The sequence below is a fragment of the Centrocercus urophasianus genome, unplaced genomic scaffold (genome assembly GCF_019232065.1).
Source record: "Centrocercus urophasianus isolate 14NV4802_14NV808 unplaced genomic scaffold, USGS_Curo_1.0 seq_11, whole genome shotgun sequence".
Lineage (NCBI taxonomy): Eukaryota > Metazoa > Chordata > Aves > Galliformes > Phasianidae > Centrocercus > Centrocercus urophasianus.
In genome coordinates this window covers 28,996,080-29,018,724 of record NW_024884253.1, presented here as the reverse complement: position 1 = coordinate 29,018,724, position 22,645 = coordinate 28,996,080, and the positions used below count along the sequence as shown (strand labels likewise).

At 34.2% G+C, this 22,645-nt stretch overlaps 1 protein-coding gene across 3 annotated transcripts in view; it reads left to right on the top strand.

The window, feature by feature from the left end:
• HNF4G (hepatocyte nuclear factor 4 gamma) overlaps nucleotides 1–22,645 on the top strand; it is a 57,272-nt gene that overhangs the window by 33,852 nt on the left and 775 nt on the right. For 2 of the 3 annotated variants that reach the window (XM_042808967.1, XM_042808968.1), the window contains exons 3-10: nucleotides 7,258–7,426; nucleotides 9,485–9,579; nucleotides 12,949–13,055; nucleotides 16,751–16,906; nucleotides 19,118–19,205; nucleotides 21,274–21,426; nucleotides 21,628–21,864; nucleotides 22,351–22,473. In XM_042808967.1, coding sequence (XP_042664901.1) covers nucleotides 7,281–7,426; nucleotides 9,485–9,579; nucleotides 12,949–13,055; nucleotides 16,751–16,906; nucleotides 19,118–19,205; nucleotides 21,274–21,426; nucleotides 21,628–21,864; nucleotides 22,351–22,473 — 1,105 coding nt within the window. In that variant the 5' untranslated portion in view covers nucleotides 7,258–7,280. Of the gene's footprint in view, nucleotides 1–3,673; nucleotides 4,305–7,257; nucleotides 7,427–9,484; nucleotides 9,580–12,948; nucleotides 13,056–16,750; nucleotides 16,907–19,117; nucleotides 19,206–21,273; nucleotides 21,427–21,627; nucleotides 21,865–22,350; nucleotides 22,474–22,645 lie in introns of those variants that run through there. The other variant, XM_042808966.1, reaches the window with a different exon arrangement.

Genomic DNA, 22,645 nt, shown 5'->3' with positions numbered 1-22,645 from the left:
AAAAAAAAAAAAAAAAAAAAAAAAAAAAAAAAAAAAAAGGAAAACAGAACAAAAAAAACTCATTTCTTGTCATCACTTATTAAAGGAATCTGTATTTTTGCTGTATGATGCTGTGGAGATTAGTGTAATGAACAGTCAAATGGAAAGAAGAGGCAGATTCAGTATGTGCAAGTATCTCAGTTTTATAGAATGCCTCTGCCTAAAAATGTGCAGTGGAAACAGGTTGAACCTAAATTTCCCAGAAAGATTTGTACTTGCATTTCAGTGGGCATGATTTGTTGCAGATAGTCTTATTATCTCACCTAATATTTGTGCCGCAGAAATCTGATGTTGATTCTGTTTCTTACTTCACTTTTGAGTGTTTTATTAACTCACTAAACTTTCAGGGCAAAGTCAAAATGAAGATGCAAAATGGAGAAGACATAAAAACATCTAAGTACTACGGATTTATGTGGTAAAGCAGAATGCTGATGCTGGGTGTATATTAAATTGTTCCTTTGATCAGCTTCCTGGAAGAAGTAGTACTCTGCATTTGCTCTCACGATCCACAATATTTTCTGAAAATTATTTTAATCAACTCAAAGACAACTCTGTCCTTGTTTGGAATTGTGTTGTTCTTTATGTGGGGGGCAAGGTAGGGACAGTGTTAGAGACATGCTGTGGTCTTTTAGATCTGCAGAGGACTGTAGGCATGTTTCCATTATGATATTTAGGTCTTAAGCACAAGAGGTAATTTATTTTCCAAAATGTCTAAGAATTGGGTAACACACTTAGATTAATTACTCTTTTTTGGATGCGATTCACCTCTGACATTTTATTTCTTAAAAAAAGCCAATGATCTCCATCATGAAAAATTACACTGCAACATTGTGAATCTTTTAATATCAAACATGCTCATAATTTTATGTGTATTAGAATACAAGTTTCCGAGCCACTGCTCATGATTCGTTTATGAAATGTTTTGGGGTGGGCAGTGTCAGAGCTGATGGAGCCTTCCTATGATAGTGCCCATTGAGAGTCTGTTACAGGGTTGGGGAACTCAGTCTGCAGCAATATGGAGTTGTGTCTTTATAAGCCAAAGGTGAAATTCCTCAGTGACATGAGGAAATATGCACACAGCTTCCTGTATCAAGCTTTTGGTGGATAATCTCTCTGTGTTGGGAGATCTTTGGCCATGTTGATGGTTGCAAGATGATACTACGGCATAAGTTCATGTGATTTCATTAGGCACGGTTAATGTAGGCTCCCTGTGTACTCTTACGTGTCAGCAAATGGCAGAAGAGACATATTAAAGTATGTGTTTTATAAGCATACTTAATAAATACTCCAGATTATTAATATAAAAAGGATACCTTTGGAGTATATCAATTACAACTCTCCATACTCAAAAAAAAAAAAAAAAAAAAAAAAAAAAGAGATACTGTGATTCTTTATGTGTGTTCCTTATTCAGAACATGTGAGAAACAAACAAGAAAACAACCCTTTAAATAAAGACCTTGTTGTAAGTACCTATATTTCTTAATAAACTAGCGTAATAAGGGAATGTATTGCTACTTAAAAAAAAAATTCAGTAGTGATAGTAATCTGAGAGCTGTTTTCATTTTCAGGAAGACATTTTATGGAAATAACCTTGATTTTATTAGCTTGTGTACTATTTTATACCACAATCAGAAAGAATGATTACATTTATTATGGAGAACTGAACAATTAACAGGGTTAATAGTCCTAAAGATAAGATTGGAATGCTTTCTGTATGTGACTATGAGATCAGATTTAAAGCAAAAAAAACAACAAACCTACAACAAAACCACACAAACAAGTACATTATAGTTCTGCTTTCTGCTTCTTCAGAGTTAGTGCAAAATTAATTTTGAAAAATCATTTTCTACTCAAGTTTACTGTATCAATAGTCTGAAAACTATTTTGTAGCCTGACTAATTATGCAGTTTTAAAGCCTCTGCTTATCTAGGACTAATATGTCTTGGCCTTAATTCTGGGGCTGCATTGTGATTTACCTAAGATGGAAAGAAAGCATATAAGTATTTTACAGTAGTAATTTAGAATACATTAATTGTTCATGATTTACTTTATGAAGCAAAAAATCTCCCCAAATACACATCTTTATGAATACAAGATGTAACTGTAAGAAATTTCCATATGAAGGCATGAAAAAATAGTATAAAGAACATTTCCCTATATTTATGTTTTTCCATATTAAAAAATCAATTGAAGTGAGTTTTATATGATGGAATCAGAAAGGGTCAATTCATTCCCTCTCTTTAGTTGTCACTGAGGGGCCTGTTTTCGCAGCACTGAAGAAGTGATTTAAACAATAGAGGATATAATGGTATTGTCATACATTTCTTCCTTTTTAAATACACTCCCTTATTTAAAAGTTACTTGCATGGCAGACTGTTTTGGAGCTAGAGTTTTCTAACACAAGTCAGCTAGCTGAAGATAAGTTTGAGCTTGTGCAACATGTAGTTTTGATATAAAAAGTCACAGATTTTTTCTAGGGTATCTTATCAAAACCTATGCACTAGGGAACATAAGATAATTCTACTTGAAGTGAAACCCTTGTATATAATTTTAACTAGCATCTTTAATGCAATGAATCATTTTATTACTATAACTAGTAACTAGTTATGTAGCAAATACTTCAATTACAACAAATTCTGCTACTGAAGAAACTTCAAGCTGAACCATCAGAATATAGCAGGAATCTATCTCATGATGAAACTACAGTGATTTCTTAAACAAATAAAGGCTTTCAACAACAAGTAGTTTTTCAACAATCTTAATTTACAAAGATATTTTGCATGCTTCTTTTAAAAAAGGGAAAAAAATAATGAAGAGGGTAAAAGATAATGGATCTTTTTACACGTCTGTTACTGTGAAGTGTTACTGAGTAGAATTTTTTTTTTATGTTTGTAGACATGAAATAGTTTAACTCTTCAGCTGTAATCCTAAAATTCCCAAATACTGTTTTCTGTACTGTGTAGGAAATATAACAGTGGGTTAAAAATGGCACCCTACAAAATCTGCAGTGAATTTGTCCAAGGAACATGATCAGTGATAGTCTTAAATTTGGGCATAGCAATGTGATAGCAGACATCATTCAAATAAACACTTAAATGCTGTGTATATAGTTATTTCCTCTTCTTGGTTAAGCATAACCTGGAAAGTTTTCCTGTACACGTAATCTTTACTGTAACTATTGTTTAGCAGTGTAAGGAGTAGTTCTCTGTACAGGCTCCCTTGCAAAGCAAGAATATTTGAAATTCTGCCATGCAGCATTTAAAAACATGTAATTAGCAAGCAAAATTCAGCAACCTTATGTAGAGATTCAAGTGACTTCCTGGGTGGGGTTTGTTTGGGTTTGTATGTGTATGCTGATGAGCAATGCACCTACCCAAAATGTCCACCTTCTGTTCAGAGAAGGAAAATAATTTATTTTCTATGTACCTCAGTGGTTCTGAAAACTGCACACTGCCATTGCATTCTGCATGAAGAAGTTTTAGAGCAGGAAACCATCTTCTGAGAGCATGTGAGATCCACTGCTGCCATTGCAGCAACACAACACGTGACTGGGAGGGACTGTAAAGAGGAGGGGGAACTCTTGCTTTAGTGTTTATGTTGCTTCAGATCTTTGTTAAGAATGCCTGCACAGCCAGCTCATTGTCACTGTTGAAGAACATGAATAGTTGTAAAAATAGGCATAATAAGCTAAATAGATGGGAACTGAGGATAGTCCATATTTGTATTACACTTCCTTACTGTTTGAAACAGAGAGAACAAAATAGCATATGAATCTACAGTCTCTTTACACAAAGCAAACAAGAGTAGTTTTTTTAGAACCTTTACACCACTTTTTGACAACAAAATGTGTAGAAGGTCACAGGAGATAGGAAGCTTCCTGGATGTACCTGAGTTCATGAAAGAACTAGAGCCAGTATAACTTCTGATAAGGTAATTCCATGAAGCATTCCAAGATTATCAGAAGAATTGCACTGTATCATAAAAAAAAAAAATGCAGGTAGAATATAGCATGCAGAGGCAGTTTTCCAGCTCCTCCCACTGTAGCACGCAAGAGACACGGTTATAGTTAACTTTGGATAATCAACCACTGTAAAACAGAATGGAAAGCTTGTACATTTGAGCAGCTTTTTCACTGTTTTTGCTCTGAATGATGAGGGTCTCGGAACCAATACTAGACATGGAAATGGCAAACTACAGTGAAGTTTTAGATCCTGCGTACACCGCACTGGAGTTTGAAACTATGCAGATTCTGTACAATGGCAATGGTGAGTTCTGCTCCATGATGCAAAATCATGCCAGTTAGTGGGAAATGTGAATTTTATTAATGTTTTAAGATGTTAGCAAAATGTTTTATTAATGGCAGATTTGGTGATTGTTTTCAAACTACAAATCATCTCTATCACACTTCACTGTTAACTCTACGTTAATGACGTTATAATTCTTTAACATTAAGGAAAATAAAAGAGTGGTTATATGTAATAAAATAACTGAACTGTACTGTCATCATTCAGTTAATCAAAGGAAGAAAATGTTGTATTCAGCAGTTGTTTTATTTACTGTAAGACAAATGAATAACTAGTATTGACAGTTGGGACATGAAAGTAAATGTTATATATAGCATTCAGAAGGACACGACAAGATTATCCAGAGGTTTGTGGAAAAAAAAAACAGCTACTGCTTCTCGATGCCTAATTTCTATTTGTGGGACATTTTATTCATTTAAATGTTAAAATAATCATTCTAAGTATGTGTATATATGAATGAGGGTGATTTTTTTAAAAATCATGTTGGCTCTCTACAGGCTAATGTTTAGCTGAGGAAAACTACTGGCATAAATTATTGGCTAATGCAGCGTTTTAACTTCAGCTAGATTTTTTTTTTTTTTTTTTTTTTTTTTTTTGTGAGAAATTGTACCAATTGTACCAGTGCTTGGAATAGGAAGCACACAATTTCATTCTGCCATCTTTTTGCATTGAACAAAAATGGGTAGTTTCCGTCTATTAAAGTAAAGAAAAATATCAAGTGAATTAAACTCCCCTAAAGTGTCTTTCCAAATCTTTTGATATATTTGAGAATTAGTTTTAGTTGTATTTCTAATACAGATATAGTATTTATGAAATATTTATGAAATATATTGAAATGTAGAACAAATACTTAGTGATTTGCAGGAAAAATGCTAAGCACATTCCATTTCCCATGTCAATGTATTCTTTCAATATAGAATCAAAGTTAATTTTTATTACTGGATTTGAATTTTTATTTGAATTTCTAGTATTACTTTACAACCAGCTCAGTAAACAGAAAAGTAGATTTTATTATTGATTTAGGAAGAAAAACAGACCTTCACTGCCTAAATGATTTTGAAGCTATCAACAATGATTATGTAAGTTTTAGAGGATTTATCTGATTTTCCTTTTACTATGGATGATTTCATTGGTCATTTGTTTTTTGCTGAATCTCATTTTTTCTGATCTGTTAATGTTACACAGAATGGGAAAGTTGATTAGGGAGGTTATGCTGTGTTGTGTGTTAGTGATCCAGTTAGTTAAATTATTCACTGTAAATGATTACTTTGACAACTGTTTTTTACTAAATTAGTCCTTATTTTCTTCAGAGTTTTCTTTGAGGTTAGGCTAAGTATTTTCTGATAGATTTAATAAAAAAGGTTGACTTCCATCTACAGTGCTAGGTTGGATCTGAGAGCTGCCTTTCTGAATTTTCAGATGTGTATTTTCAAAACTTCTAAGTTCATTAAAACTATTCAGAGAAATTTAACTATTCACATTCAGACAGGTTGTACAGTTCTGTTGAACAAACTGCAAAATCAAGTCAATTTCCCAGACATTTTCTTTCAGAGTATTACCCAAAGAAAACAAGTATCTCCATATATATGTACGCATGTGCATAAACACAGACACAAGGAGATACAAGTCATACTGCTATGAAATATTTCATCATTACATTTAAATATTTTAATTATTTGGATATGTCCTGATCCAAAATCACTAAAGTCTGAAGTAAAGCTTTTATACTTTTCAAATGAAGCTACCCTGTAGACTATTTTTTAAAATAATTTTTTGGTCATAACAAACCCAATTTTAAAACAGTAAATTCTTCAGGGAACTGAATTCTTACCTTTTTATTTTTATTTGAACATTTTAAAATCAACTATATCTCTGTACAGAAAAAGTTGATGCTAATTTTTTCTTTGTCTAAAGAATTCTATTTACATTGTAAATTCCTTAGGGAATAAGCAAAATTTTATTGTATTTTTGCAAGACACATTTCAGATGCCTCTTCTACAATATAAATGATGTTTATCAACATTAACAGTTCTGCTTTTCAACATTTTTACTCTTCATGAACTCATGTATTTCTTAATGCAAGCTTGAATATTTAAGTAATGTTAACCTCTTTTCTTTGAATAACTACAAAAGTTTAATGGATACTAAGGTTTTCCTTCCATAAGAACAGAAGCATACTCAGAAAAAGATCTATATTCATAAAATGTGTCTGTTAAGCCTTGTGATTCAAAGGATAATAAATATGGCTATTCTGATTTTATATGAATTCAGTATTGTTTTCCATGTTCAATGATTAAATGTTAAGCATATTTAGATAATGTTCTCTCACAACTTTTAAGTCAATCTTCCTTTGAAAAAATTGTTCAAGGAAGTAAAACTACTAAGCTATGCTAAGAGGACTCTCTTAGCATTCTTTCCTTAAGTCTATTGTATTTTTTTTAAATAGAATTGATTTTTTCACTGATAGTCAACAGTTACTGCCATATCTTATTAGACGTGGTATATGATGTCTGCCATCTATCCATGTAATGTTGCTTTATGCCAAAGTTTCTCCTATTGTTAGTTAGAATACATGTAATTACACATATATGTATTTAGAATACATGTAATTAGACCTGCAAGGTTACATTTACTTTATAACCCCTTTCAGTTGGAAACAGTTTGGAATAAAATTATTTGCTGTTGAGAACTTCGTAAATTCTGATATTCTGACTCTATAAATTTGATAGTGTTCATCAGAATAGCTGTCAGATATATCAAATACAATGTGATAATTAAATAGTGACAATTAAAAAGAAAAAAATAAAAACAAAAACAAAAACAGAAAAATCCTTATTTTTTAAGTATAAATTGTCTATGTTACTTTTTCAAAACGTTGTCCATAACTATATATGTTGTTCTTCTCTCTTTTCAGACAGTTCTGGAGAACCTCTCAACATGAATGCTACTGACAGCGGGATCAGCAGTCTCTGTGCAATATGTGGAGACCGAGCAACTGGAAAACATTATGGTGCTTCCAGTTGTGATGGATGCAAAGGATTCTTTAGACGCAGTATACGGAAAAATCATGTTTATACATGCAGGTATTTAAAAAGTTAATCTAGAGGCACTAAATTAATGAGTGTATGCAAACATTACTTTCAGACATTTTCAGAATTTTCAGACATACATAGGGGTATTTTCAGCTGCTTTTGAAGGAATTCTAAACAGCACTTCCGATGGAGCTTGCAAGGATGTTATGTTCCTATAATGTGGAAAAAAATCCCTTTCATTTAAGTCTAATGAATTGGACCACCTATAAACGGCTTCTCTGATATGGAATCTTTGTAGCACTATATATGCTCCTAAAGACAACATATTAAGTTAGCTTTTAAGACCTCATGAGAGTATTCTATTCATTGATGATTTTTTTTTACTTGTAGGACTTGCAGACAAAATGTTAAAAATGAAAAGTTACCAACAATTTAATGGGCTTCAAGACAGCACTTTTTAAAAGTCTAACTTTAATTATCAAAGCTGGGCTGAATGTTTTAAATATTTTATATCAATTGTTTTTTCGTTGTTGTTGGTTTTGTTTTTTTTTTTCCTATGAATTAACTTGGTATCACTACCGGAACAAAAAAATGTTTATACAAGTATAGATACTCAGGTATCTTTTTATTAGGGAAGATCTGTTCTGTTAGAGTTTCCACGTGTCCATTGATGTGGTTGATGTCCTTGTATTACTGAAGTGCAGTCTTGGTCTTTTATTTATGATTACAAAGAATAATAGAAACATAGAACAGCTAAAGTTGGAAGGGACCTCTAGAGGTTATCTGGTCTGACCTCTTTGCTCAAGCAGGGACACCTAGACCAGAGTGCCCACGACCATATCCAGAGAGACAACCCCTGAAAACAAAACAAAACAAAACAAGAAGAAAGAAAATGAAAAAAAAAATCTTGTTTTTTCACTGGAAAGTGTGATTCTTAACTGATTTTTAATTTTGATTTTAGAATTGTTCTCTGCTAAGGCAGTTTCTATAGAAAAACTAAAATTTATGAGTTTTTTTAAAGACAGATCAAGTATATACACACATCTTCCCACTTCAGTTGTGCACTGCTCTTTTAGTGACTATTACCCTCCTTGTCAGTCTGAATGGCAACCTGTTAACTTTTCTGTGCCTAGCTGCCCAAATTGTCATTCTGCAGCTGTGTGTACCATGTTTGAGGAATTGCTCTGTGCATGCCTGAGTCCTTAAGATGTCAGTTTTAAGCCATGCACAGAATATATTTGTGAGTTTAGACAGATAGATAAAACTGAAAACTTTCTTTGTAGCGTTGTTGCTGGAAATGTTGTTTGCTCCACTCTTCCTTAGATACTTAGCATTCTAATTGTGGATATATGATCATAGAATGCTTCTAAAATGGTGTAATAAGAGCTGTAGCTGAGTCCGAGTAGAGCTCTGAAGAGGATAGATCTATTTATCTAACACATACAAAAAAAAAAAAAAAAAAAAAAAAAACCAACAAAAAAACGGCAAAAGCAAATGGAGAGGAGGGGATGCCTCATATGCATTTTCCTTAGGAACTGTGGATGTGCATGAGAGCCAGAAGAACTTTCTTGCAGTGTCACAGTCTGTGTTTTTCTGCATCTTTATTGCGGTATTCAGGTTTTTTTTCCTCCTATTTCCTGTTTGATTTCTCACCTATAGTGATATTACAGGTAACTTGTTCATTTGTTAGCTCCCAGAAGTAAACTTTGCCAACCAAAGGTACTGGTTTTGCAGGAGTGGGTGGGCTGCTCTGTGCTGGTGACAGTTGACATTTTCATCAAGTATCCTATCCTTCTTCTATTAGTAGCATTTCATCCCAGCCCTTTCTGAGTAGGCAGCATTTGCATATCTCACAATAAAGTATAACTCAAAAATATTCCATTCTTGCCCATTGTAATACGTATTTTATACATAGATACACACATGTGCTTGCAAAATAAGGAGGTATGAAATCTCTCAAGACTGACTGACAGGGAAAAAAAAACTGCAGAAGAAATTCTGTGGTCATAGACATAATTTTGAGAGCACAAATTAATTAGTTCTCCTCTTCAAAGCCAGAGTGGTGCTTTATTAATGCATTGTATGTTTACCTTATTTTGTCTCTGATAGATTCAGCCGACAATGTGTTGTTGACAAGGACAAAAGGAATCAGTGCAGATATTGTCGTTTAAAAAAATGTTTTCGAGCAGGAATGAAAAAAGAAGGTAATAGACTCATTTGTTATTTGACATGCTTAAAGTAATAGAATCTAAGTTTAAAAATTTAATCAAAATTCCAAATTTAATCAGAATTCAAAAAAAAATTAACAGCGGAATAATTAAATGGGAAATCTGGCAGCTATACTGCCTGCATGATGGAGATTTTTACTGAGGTGAAGTATGTATCATCTAATTTTCAGGTGGGTAAGCAGTTTTAATAGTTTGGGCATTATCAAACATGACAGGTTTCAAGTGAATCTCGACTGCTTAATCCATGAATCCTGGCACCAAAATTCATTGCTTTCTAAGTGCCATATGCCTGGAAAAAATTCAAAGCACAGAATTTCAGTTCTGATTTATAACTTTTTCCAAATTTCAATCATAAAATGCATGTTTTGCATTGTGTTTCTATAACCTACCTGAGCTACAGGGCTGACTTGCTTATTGTTCCCTTCATTTTAAGTGTTTGAAACTCTTAAGAAAGAAGTGTGAGGTAACTGTGGTAACTGTTAGTGGAGTGTCAACAATCAGGAATATTTCCAATCTCGCTGGGACTTAATATGTGTACGTGAGATATACTTGTATATATGTGAGAAAAGATACTTATGCATCTACCTCAAAAAATGTGAAGAAACATGGATCTTCTGGTGATCTTGAGGACATGGAGGGAGAAAGTCAGTAGGAATATCAGAGAATTTTTATACCAAGTTGTTGGGCTTGTTGCTTCACTTTCAGTTATAATGTAGTGGCAAAAGGCATCCTGATCTGGTTCAAATAAGCAGTCAGAGATGATTATTTCATTGCAAAATTTGTGTTTTTTGTGATGCTCTTTGCAACCTGTTTTATTTGGAATATGATATGTCATCTGGAAGGCCAGTCTGCAGTGGAAGTGCATGACTGTCCTGTAACTAGACTGTATCATGATAGTTTTAGTCTAGACATTGCTTTCCTAAAATGAAGGAAGCTGTTTATGCTTTTAAGTATCTGTAGTATCATATTGCTTTGCTAGTATTCGAGTTATAGTGTGAGATAACAGGATTTTTTTCCTTGTAAGTACAGACAAACAGTCTAACTAAACAGGTAGTACTGTGCTTGTATGAAATAGGTTTGATATTTTTGTGGAACAGAGTTTATTTTTCTGGAATTTGAACCATTAAAGTCAGTAACATGTCAATTATGTATATGACATGGAAAAAAAAAAGGAAGACCTTCGTATACATAGCAACCCTAGAACTTCTGCAAAAAGCAACGCTTTGTAGACGTTCAAAAATGGGAAATAAAGAACATTTTAGCTAAGAAGGGGCGTCTGGAAGTCATCTGGCCCAGGCCCCTATTTAAAACAGGTAATTTCTAGGTTCAGTCAAGTTGCTAAGAACTCTATCCAGCCAGGTTTAGATAGTCCCAAAGAGAGGGCATTTCTCAATCTCTGTCAGCAACTTTTTCCACTGCTTGACCACCCTCACTGTGAAGATTTTCTTTGTAATATCTAACTAGAATGTCTCATTTTGCAGTTAGTGTAGTCTCTATTGCCTTGGCCTTTCACTACACGTGTGAGAAGGATCTAGGTCTACTGAAATTAGACCACCTCCACCTTGGTCCTCTTTTTCCTATAAAATCAAATACTCTGCTTCACCTTGGACATCATGTGGATTACAGCACCATAGCCCTTCACTAGGCCCAGTTTTCCAGTGTTTCTTGCACACTGGGTAGCCCACTGCACAGTTAGCTAATGTGAACACAGGGCATATTGCTGACTCGTGTTGTAACTGAAAATATATATCCTGTTCAGAATTTTAATCTCATTTACACTATTCTGCCTCTTTCAGTTTCACTACCTATAAGGCTTCCATTTTTCCCCATATCCAAGTCATGTTTATTCAAGGCTTCCCAGCAGTAAAATAATTCAAGAGACTGAACTATAGATTTCACTGCTCATATGCTGTTATGGACCTCTCTCTAGACAATCAGATTATCTCTTATAGCATAAGTGTAGCATGGTTTGTATGATATATTCTTAGCTTGATTCCAGGAAATCACTTTCTTTCCTTCAAGGCAAAGGTGAAAAGGGCTTCAGCTGGTAGAGGCTATACAAGCCCTCTTTGAGCAAATATTCCTCCTTCATTACAGTGTCTGAACAAAGGGTCTACAAAGATAGACAATTCAGTACATCTGAAAGTGTGTATTCCCAAGAAATAATTTGCCTATCATTCCCAAGTGCTCTGCTAGTGACTTTCACTAGTGATTGGCAGAATAGCTTACTATTTTAATATTAGTTACTATTGACATTATTTTAATTAGCTATGTGACACTAAGCTTCTGAGATTAAAAGTGTTTTTTCTCCATTTTTTTTTAAAAGCTATATTTTTTGTCTCAGTTCTTCAGGCATATTTAGCACTTCGTATTTATCACTGCACAACATTTCTTATTGTGACTTTAATAAAAGGTCCATCATTGAATGTCCTTGGCAAAAAGTTACTGCTCCTCAGGAATAAACTATGTGCATTGTTCAGATAAACCCTGAAAACAATTCAGTTATTTATTTATTTATTTACTTTCTTTTTTTATTGAAGCCTTTGGAGCTGCTCACAAAACAGCAAACATATCTTTGGAAATAAAGCTGCTGCTCTTAAAAGATTATGAGATTCCTTGTGCAGTAAAAAATATTTTGATCAGTATAATTCTTTTTTTTTTTTTTTCCTGGCCTAACCTTGGACATGCTCTAGGTTATAGAAGTATCTGATTGATAGTTTTATTTTTCATTCTTCCTTGAATTCAGAGGTAAGCCTTGTTGCTTCATAAGCCTTGCATGCACTGATTAAGGATTCCCTATTTAAAGTCCTTTCAGCTACCTTTTTTTGTCCCCCCATGGGACAAAATATACCTTCCTGGAACCTTTTTGGTGCTTTTTTGTTCTTTAATTTCTTACTTAGTTAATGTTCTGTAAACTGGCTAGAAATTCGTTGTCGAAGTACGATATTTAAGTCTCAAAATTATTTTACTAGAATATTTAGTTCATTTTCCATTGCTGTATCAAGGTTTCTTGCAGGAAACTACCTCTCACTCAGACATTTTTCACGGTGCTGTACCTCTTGACCCATTCAGCAGTACTGAGATGTCCATTTCTGTCACTATCGGAAAGGTTCATTTATTGAAGTTCATTTTCTAGCTACAGTTGGTTGTATTAAGTTTTATAGGCAAACATCATAATGTGGATAAGGACCATGAACATGTACTGTCATTCGTTCTCACTAGTTAGAGCTGAAAGCACAAAGTTTTTTGAATGCCATTCTTCTTATAATTATCTAGTAAGCCTCTGTAATGATATTGTGTGGCAATTTTTACAAGTCAATAAATGAGACAATTATTCTCTTCCAGCTGTACAAAATGAACGGGACAGGATAAGTACGAGAAGAAATACTTTTGATGGCTGCAACATTCCCTCTATTAGCACATTGTCACAAGCTGAGACACTTTCCCGTCAGGTACTGATATCTTCCATAAATTTCTTTAATAGACTTCAAGAAAATATTTTCTGTGGTTAAATACTTTCAGATTCTCATTGTATTCAATGTAATTTTAAAGATTACTTTCTTCCTACTTCCAAAATATACCCAGTTTCCTCTTTCCAATAAAGAATCAGCAACAGAATTCATTCTTAAAGCAAAGTCAATATAAAATTTCTACTTTGTCCTGGACAATATGTCCTAGGCGCCTTTCTTAATAAAGCTTTATGGTTCTTACTGCTTTTAAATCAGTTGCTGTCTCAGGCAGCTGGTGGCGCCTATCTATTCTTGAGGCTTGCTTTCATATGAAGCATTAGTGAAAAAATTGTCGAAACCCATTAAATTTCTAATGGGTGTGGACACTCATTTCCTTACATTCTTTTGAAAATCCCATTTTCAGTATCCTTAGGTATTATAAATAAGGCAAACAGAAGTGTTCCAACTGCAAACTCTTTTCTCAGCTTTCTTTTAAATTTTCTTTGTGTCATCTGAACTTCATTTGCTTTTTTTTTCTTCTTTTTTATCCTATTCAATCAATTGCTGTATGGAACAGTCTCCAGCCCTTTTCTGCAACTGAGATAAATCATGGTCATTGATTCTGCATTCTTGCACCTCTTGCTAACTTAGAATTTAACTGCCACCTTTATGATTTCATGTTGACTGATTTATACATCCCAAAATGTTTTGTAATCTCATCCTTTATCAGCATCTCTCTTAGAGTGGAACTGTCTGTAGAGAATTGATGCAGGAATTGCTGGGTGATAGTCTTTGGCAGATATTGCATGTCTGGGCAGATGAACATAATGGACCTTCCTACCTTTCATAGCTATGCAGTATGAAAAATATACCTATTTTACCTCCTTAGTAATTCTTTTAACTTGCTTATTATGCTTTTTAGTATGTGCATGTGTGTGTCAGTCCCTTAATCATTTCCAACTGACTCATGCAGTTCAGGAATAAGAGCTTTCTTAAAGAGAATCACATCCTCAGTCTTTTCTGCCACTAAGTTCTTGTCAGCTGGTAGATTCCTGTCCTAAAACACCTCCTTGTGAATTCACACAAAAACTTTATTATTCTTATTGTTTGATATGGTGTAGTAAAAGAGAATTGTTTCCAATATGCCAAACCTTAAAGGCCAAGAGGTTATTTTAATGTGATGGAAAAGCCAGGTTCTGGAGGTCCTTGTTTTTGCCTCAGTTGAATGGGCCTGTAATAGTTCAGTCCTGAGAAGGGATTTCAAGAGTTTGTTAGTGTCATACATCATACAATGGAAGTCTTGGGCTGAAAGATCCTTTAAAGACCATCTAGTTACAATTCCCCTGCTCTGGAAAGAGTTGCCACCCACCAGATCAAGGACCCTGGCCTTGGTCACCTTCAGGGATGGGGCTTCCACAGCTTCACTGGACAACCTGTTGCACTGCCATACCATGCTTAAAGTAATTTCCTCCTAACATTTAACCTAAATCTCCCTTCTTTTAGTTTAAAACTGTTCCCCACAGTCCTATCACACTCAGACTGTATAAAAAGTTGGTCTCCCTTCTGTTACTAAACTCCCTTTAAGTACTGGAAGGCCACAGTGAAGTCTCCCTGGACAAGCCCAGCTCCCTCAGTCTTTCTCCGTAAGAGAGGTGCTCTAGCCCTCTCATCGTCCTCATGGCTCTCCTCTGGACTCTCAACAGCTCCACATCTTTCTTGTGCTAGGTGCCTCATGCTTGGATGTAGTACTCCCAATGGGGACTCATGAGGGTGGACAATCACTTTCCTTGCCCTGCTGGCCACCCCTACTTTGATGCAGCCCAGGATGCTGCTGGCTTTCTGGGCTGTAAGTGCACACTGCTTGCTTGTGTAAAACTTTTTGTCTACCACAACCCCCAGGTCCAATACTTGGTCAAGTATTTGAGCTTTGAAAATGAGGAAAAAGGTGTAATTCTTTCATTTTTTAGATTTCATATTAAAATGGGAAAAATGATCTATTTCATCCCCAAGGATTGTTTGTGAGGATAAATCATGCAATTCTCCCACAGATTGAAGGTCTTGGATTGCATAAATGTGTAAGGAAGATGCTTTACTCTCAATAAAGATATGTCACTGACATTCCTCAGGATTATAGGCATGTAGTGTTATGTTGTTTTGTTCATCAAGCTGGTGACACCCATATTTCAACCCAGAGGAGCAATGGAGAAAGAGGAAAGTTGTCTTTTTTATTTCTTTGTTAAGACATGCAGTCCTAGGCATTCATAATGAATCCCCTACTTGGAGGTTCACCAAGTAATTTCAGCACACAGTCCATAATCTTGTAGTTTATCAAGTTGTATAGCAAAAGATATTAAAGGATGAAGTGTGTTTCAAGTTCATGAGTCATTATGTGTAATGATTAAAGAACCTGCATGTTCTTTTCCCTCTTGAACTAACTCCTAGTTGGTGAATGGTGATATATCTATTTTTCTGATAGACCAGAGAGCCTCCTGCTATGAGAATTTTCTTCCCGGTGTAGGTGTTTTTGACTGACAATCAAGACTTTTCTGGAAAGAATGAAATACATTGAATTTCATTATTCTCTTTCTGTTTTTTGTTTTTTTCTAGACTAAATTATTCTACTAGATCCTACCTACCTAAACAATACTCAGTATTTTTTTCAACTTTGTTTTTGTAGAACAGATGCCAGAAATAGACTCGTGTTTACAGCAAGGATTTCACAAATGGTCTGCCTGCAAAGAGACAGTATCTCTACCTCTTTTCCTACATCACTGCCTTTGAATTATCTCTGAGGACTTTATTTTAATCTCATTGACTGCTGTATTCTCCCGAGAACTGACGTTCAGATGGTTAACTGCCATTACTATCTAAGCTGTTTTCAGTGTTTTAGGCTACTGAATTATGTAGGAAGTGCTGGGCTTTAGTTCAGAAGTGCGACTCCCTTTGACCATCTAAGGATAATGGGATTTCACCATGGGTCCCAATGGGTGATTAAACACAGATCTGAGAATGAGGAGGATATGGCAGAAGTCAACCTAAATAAGATCCACAATCCTGAAATTTGTAACTGCAAAAAAATCAAACAGTTTATTGTTATTTATTTTTTTTTAGGGATTGAAGTGGGGAAATAGCAGAGGGGTTACAGGAATAATCAAATCTCAAGATTTAAATATCCTTTCTTGAGTAAAATGTAAAGTGAAACTGTTTCAATGGTCTCATACATTACTTTGTTCTGTCCCTATTTTAACTTAAGAAGTTAGTAACACTTTTCACTGGAAGAATTTGGTACCCATTTTCTCTTTCTTTCTTTGCCTTTCATTTTATTGCATATAAACTCTTTCTTTTTCCTAAAAAGAGAGAAATTACAGCAATTTTAAAGGAAAAAAAATCAAAACCTGAACCTAAACAAAACAAAACCCTCCTGTTTACAGACAGTGGAGGCTTTAGAATTTTTACAAGTAGTATTTTGGAGGGAGGAGATATTGTACCAATGTATGAATAGCGGTAATAAATGTGAAATTAAGTTTTATAATTTTTATGCAGACTGTTCTGTCTGTATTGTCTATATAGTCAAGGAATTGCTTAAGAGTATGTGATAACTGCTGTCATTCTTTTTTTTTTTTTTTTTTTTTTTTTGTTTTAAAAATGAAACTATATGAAATTCAACATTATTAATTTTTTTCTTTCAATATGTCCAGATCTCAATCTCCAGTCCTGGTGCAAGCACTGACATAAATGCTAAGAAAATTGCTGGTATTAGTGATGTCTGTGAATCTATGAAGCAGCAACTTTTGGTCCTGGTGGAATGGGCTAAATATATTCCTGGCTTCTGTGAATTACCACTGGATGACCAGGTACAAGAAAAGACCAAAGGGAGAACATTATAACTGTCTTTTTCTTTCTGTAATATTTTAATTATATGAGAAAACAATAATGCAGTGTCTGATCAAATACAGCTTGATACTACATGCCTGATATTAAAACCTTTTTTTTTTTCCTTTTTTTAAATTTTGAAGTAACACCACCATGGAAAAATAGAAGGATATGATATGGCTCTAGCCTGCTAAAAGAAAGAATCACTTCTTCAGCAAACTAGTAGTCATTTAATGTTTTGTGCTTTCTTTTGGATAGCAGAAATACCAAGATGAGTGCAGAAATGAAAAAAATATTGTAAAAAATCGTGATTTTTTCTGATCTTCCAAAGTATTTATTTTATGTCCATCTTTCACTGTAATATAGTTTAAGGCCGCCTGTTATTTAATTTAAAGCAGATTTTCTCTGCTTTCAAAAAACAAAAGCCATAAGAATCTTGAGCAAATGCCAAACACGTGCTGATGTCACACTGTAGCAAGTAATATTTCATGTGATATAATGTACTCAAATTATATTGTAAATAACAAAAGTGTAGAGAAAAAAAATCGTCAAAACGTGAAGGGTTCTTCAGGGTCTTCATTACAGAGGTCTGTCTTATCATCTCATTTGTAATGCAGCTAATGTTTAGTGATTTTCAAAGCCAACCATGTTGGCACACATAGAACAAGTGTCTTCACGTTGTGGTAGGCTTGTGGTCTTGTCACCAACTTCCTGGATAGAAGATTAATTCATGGCTTGGGATCTCAGTGATGTCTGATTTAGCTTGAAAATTACTTTGAGAAGTGAAATTGAGCAATTCCTCTTTTTTTTTTTTTTTTTTTTTCTTTTTCTTTTTAGTCTTTCAGTTTTTAACAAAGTTTCATCAAGAAGATTAGATAATTTGGTTTGAAATTAAAACTGAGTCCTTTTATATGCTTTCTCAGAAATACGGGGTTGGTTCAGACACAGAGGATAAGCCCCCACACTAGTACTTTGCTATGTGTGCAGACCCATGGAATATTATATATATGCACAACCTCAACAGACAAGTTAAAAATCTGTGAAAGAAAGAGAAATGTAGTGTTAGATCTTTAAATACAGTGTTCTACAAAATCACTGGAAGCAAGCAAAAAACAAGTTGCTAAGATGACATGAAAATATGGAAAGGATCAGATGTCAGTAAGAAGTTACTGTCTTTACTTAAATGAAAAAAGTCATCAGTACAGATAGATAAGTTAAGGCTGAGAATGCGCTACTTCAAGAGTGCATATTTGGGAAATATTCCTGAACTTTGAATACCTTCGAAAATTAATGACAAAGGTATTGGGAATTAAAATAAATGTCAATTTATTTATTTATTTATTTATTTATTTATTTATTATTTTTGTGATAACTTCTTTTTAATGTGCATTGTGTGTTTATTTATCACATTAATCATCTGGTTTGTGACGAATGATTCCTGATCTTGGAATCAGACCGTGGAACAGCCAATCTGGATGAGTCAACTCTACTGAGATACATTAAGTATTCCTAGGTTTACATCACCCATAAAGAATGGGCTTGGCTTCATAAGGAAATGCTTGCACAGAGAGAAATGTTGTGAGTTAACAGAGGTCAATGCTGAAGCTTCAAGGAGATTTTAAAAGGGAAAGTAAATAGGTGACAAAGAGTAAACTAATGATCACATATGGTACCACCTTCCTGATAGGAATCAAGTTTCTTCATTGTTTACTGTAGTGTATATTTTAGCATATCTGGTGTTAGGGAAAAAGCTCTTTTATGTAACGCATACAATTTTGATGACAGAAATCAAGGAGTGACAATGAAGAATTTACTATTATGGTTCATTCCAGCCCACTGGAGTCTTTGACACCAACCTAAAATTTTAGAGCAAAATTTGTTAATGAAATAAAGGCAAGGAAATAAATAGAAGAACTGTACTGACTTAGAAGTATTTTGTAGAATTATATTTTTAAGATCATCCCCAACTGCTAGAAGTGACAAGGAATGATAATTTCATTATAATATTATAATTATAAATTATAAATACAGTGTTATACAGTGGAAGGTTTTTATATTTATTTGACATTTTACTGTATGACCTTACAGTACATGTAGCTAAAAGTACTCATGTTCATATGCATGGTAATTCATTTTGCCCTTTCTTGGAAGTTACTGCTTTATTTTCTAATGAGTCTGCTATTTTTTTTAAGGTTGCACTGCTGAGAGCACATGCTGGGGAACACCTGTTGCTTGGAGCAGCAAAACGGTCCATGGCGTATAAGGACATTTTACTTTTAGGTAAATATTGGTTTTATTTCAATTAATAATGATGATGACATAGTACACTAGCAACCACGTAGTCATTTAAGTGGGACAACTGTTGTGACATAATCAAAGCAATGCATGCTGTAAATGCTAAATAGCTATTAAAGGTATAATGTCATCTTCCCTGTTCCAGCAAAAGCAGAATACCAGAAGCCACAATTTAGAGATTTCCTAGCAAGTGATTTCCTTACGTTAGCATCATTTTTTTGTCTTTATCCCATACAAAAAAAAAAAAAAAAAAAAGAAGAAAGAAAAAAAAAAGAGAACTAAACAACACAATAACAACAAAAACCACCACCAGTACCAAAATCACATCTTCATTTAAGAGGAGAGATTAATTTAATAATTTCAGTCTCATGAAAACCATTTACCTGGTTCTTTCCTAAAAGCTCTTCAGAAATTATCACAGAAGATCCTATAGGCTATGAAAGTGGATGGACTGTTCCCTGCAGTTGTCTTTCCCAACATCTTTTTCACTGCTGTTTTGACAGCTGCCGTGTGTCACCGTGCAAGGAGCAATCCTGTTTTTCCCTGTCGTGTTGGATGTAGATACCTACATGTACAGAACACTGTGATTGTTGCATGTGTAACAAATCATGCAACAGGCATATGCTTGACCATAACCTTTGCTGGGTTTTGTAAAGAGACCAGAGCTGTTAGCAAAGAGAACACTGTCACACTGTAGGAGCAAGTCTTCCCTTCTGTCACACAACAGAGGCACAGTCATATGATGAAATATGTGCCTGTGTGCATAATGGCATGATGAAACATTTGGTAGCAATCTTTGACACAGCAACCTGCAAGTCTAAAGTGCACCCTACCAAAAATGTCCTCACTTAATATGTTCAATTCTTTAGCCGTTTTGTAAGAAAGTGTTGAAGTCTTATTTGGACAGCTGAAGCGAGTCAATACTATGCAGAATATCAACTCAAACTAGTTTGTTCGTTAGTGTTGTGGTACAAAGGAGTTTTCTGCTACTTCTTTGGGTTTGCCTTTCCATAGCTGTGATTCAGTTTGAATTTTCTTTCACACGCACCATAAGGACAGAAAGGGCTTACTCTGAAGATATTACTGGCATCAGCAATATTTTCAAATTAGAAACTATATAGATTACTTTTTTAGTCTAGTACTTTCTCTAGCTGTCACTTTACTGACAAAATTAACATAAATAATACAATTTTATCAGGATTATTAAATAATAAGGACAAATAATGGGAAAATAATAAGCAGAAAATTGTAGTCAGCATTACCACAATCAGCATACATACTGAAGGAAGAAACAGTTTGAGGCTATGCTTATTTCTGATACTTCGAGGTAGATATCTGTATAGTTTATGAGGCATTTTGGCATGGATCTCTTGTGATATGTTCATCAACTCTTCTTTCCAAAATGACTTTGTGGCTTCTGGAAGCTCTGTGGTCTTCCCACTGTTCTCACCACTTATGTTAGATGCTTTCTTGTACAGTAGTTGAGTTAAGATATTAAGATGGTGACTTACCCAAAATGGAAATTTAAAATGAAAAGAAGAGGCAAAATTGATTATTTACTGAAAGTTTTCTGATGCTTCTACATTTTGTTGGGAATAACAAAAGAATTTGTTGGATAATGAAGCATTCCTGTTGTCTTCTCTGAAAAAAGGGTTTTTGTCCACTGAAAAATCTGATTATTCATCTTGGGATACAATGAGCAGAGAAAAAAAGTTAGATCTGCTTACTGGTGTCTTTATCTTTTGTGTAAAGGCTTGCTTATTCCATGCTTGTGCATTCAAATGTCCATCTCAGTTGCGTGGACTAGTAAGTAACTACACATGATGGCATATTTACCCACACAGTTTATTCACTAGATGAGAGCTTTAATTGGTACGTATGACTTTATTTGCACCATTAAATTTTTGTATGCTATAAAGGAGAGCTATTGAATGAAAAAATACTATTTTGATTAAGCAAAATAAAATATATTTTTGAAAATGATTTTCATCATGTAGTATATTGCATCTAAATCTTTATATCAATCTACATGTTGGTATTCTTTCTTTCCAAGGTAACAACTATATAATCCATCGCAACAGCACTGAAGTGGAGATCAGCCGAGTGGCAAATCGAATCCTAGATGAACTAGTTCGACCCTTCCAGGAAATTCAGATAGATGACAATGAGTATGCTTGCTTGAAAGCCATTGTGTTTTTTGATCCAGGTACATTCCTGAAAATATATATCAGAATTATTGTTAATTATTGATTTTGTTCAGATTACATTGTAAGTGATTTTTGTTGATATAGCATGTGCTCATGATATCTAGCTGGAAGGAAAAGAACAAAATGGAAAAAAAAAAAAAAGTAAGACACTCCAACCAAATAAAAATTTAGCTTGGTTGTATGCTTTTGTCATTTTTCAGATGCGAAAGGCCTGAGTAATCCAATGAAGATTAAGAACATGCGGTACCAAGTCCAAATCAGTTTAGAGGATTATATCAATGACCGTCAGTATGACTCCCGAGGAAGATTTGGAGAGCTTTTGCTTTTACTGCCTACACTCCAGAGTATCACTTGGCAAATGATTGAGCAAATACAACTGGTTAAACTATTTGGAATTGTTAAAATTGACAGTTTGCTTCAGGAAATGTTACTGGGAGGTAAATTAACAACATCTCAAACTTTCCATGCTGTATTCTGTTGAATTTAGCACACTGAGATGCTGAGGGAATCATGATGTAAGCAAGCACTTTGACCAGGACCACACTAACAGAGCTTCAAGTCATATAATCGGTAGCTAAATGCTTGTCCTGTCTGCTCATCTTGTTCCCTCAGTCTTACAGCCTCAGATTGTGCTTTGTACTTCTTAGTCTTTTCTGGATTTTTAGACACAGAATTCTCGTGACAGATTATGGAATTCTTACAAATATTTCAAGAAGTCCGCTGTTAATGCAGTCAAAACAGTGCAAATAAATACAGTGCTTAATGTGGTTGAAATCTGGTTAAATTGTTTAATGAATACCCAGAGGCAATTATTCAAATTGCCAATCAAAATATTTGCTCTGCCGAAATGTAATTATTGCAGTATAAATTGCTGGCAACAATCTGCTATTCTAAACTGATATACGCTCATGTTATTTTTGCAGGTACTTCTAATGATACCAGTCATTTACATCATCCAGTACATCCTCACTTAGCCCAAGATCCATTAACAGGCCAAACCATCCTCATAAGTTCAATGTCTGCTCCTGTACATGCAGAACAGATTTGTAAGTAATTTCAAGTTAGCCTTCCATCATAACATTTTAGTCTTACAGTTTAACATTAATTAAAATGGTGACCTGTCAGTGCTTATAGAGTTATTTCATAAAGAATAAAATAATTATGCATTAAAAACATGTTTGTTAACATGCGATAACTAAGAGTCTTTGACTTGAATTT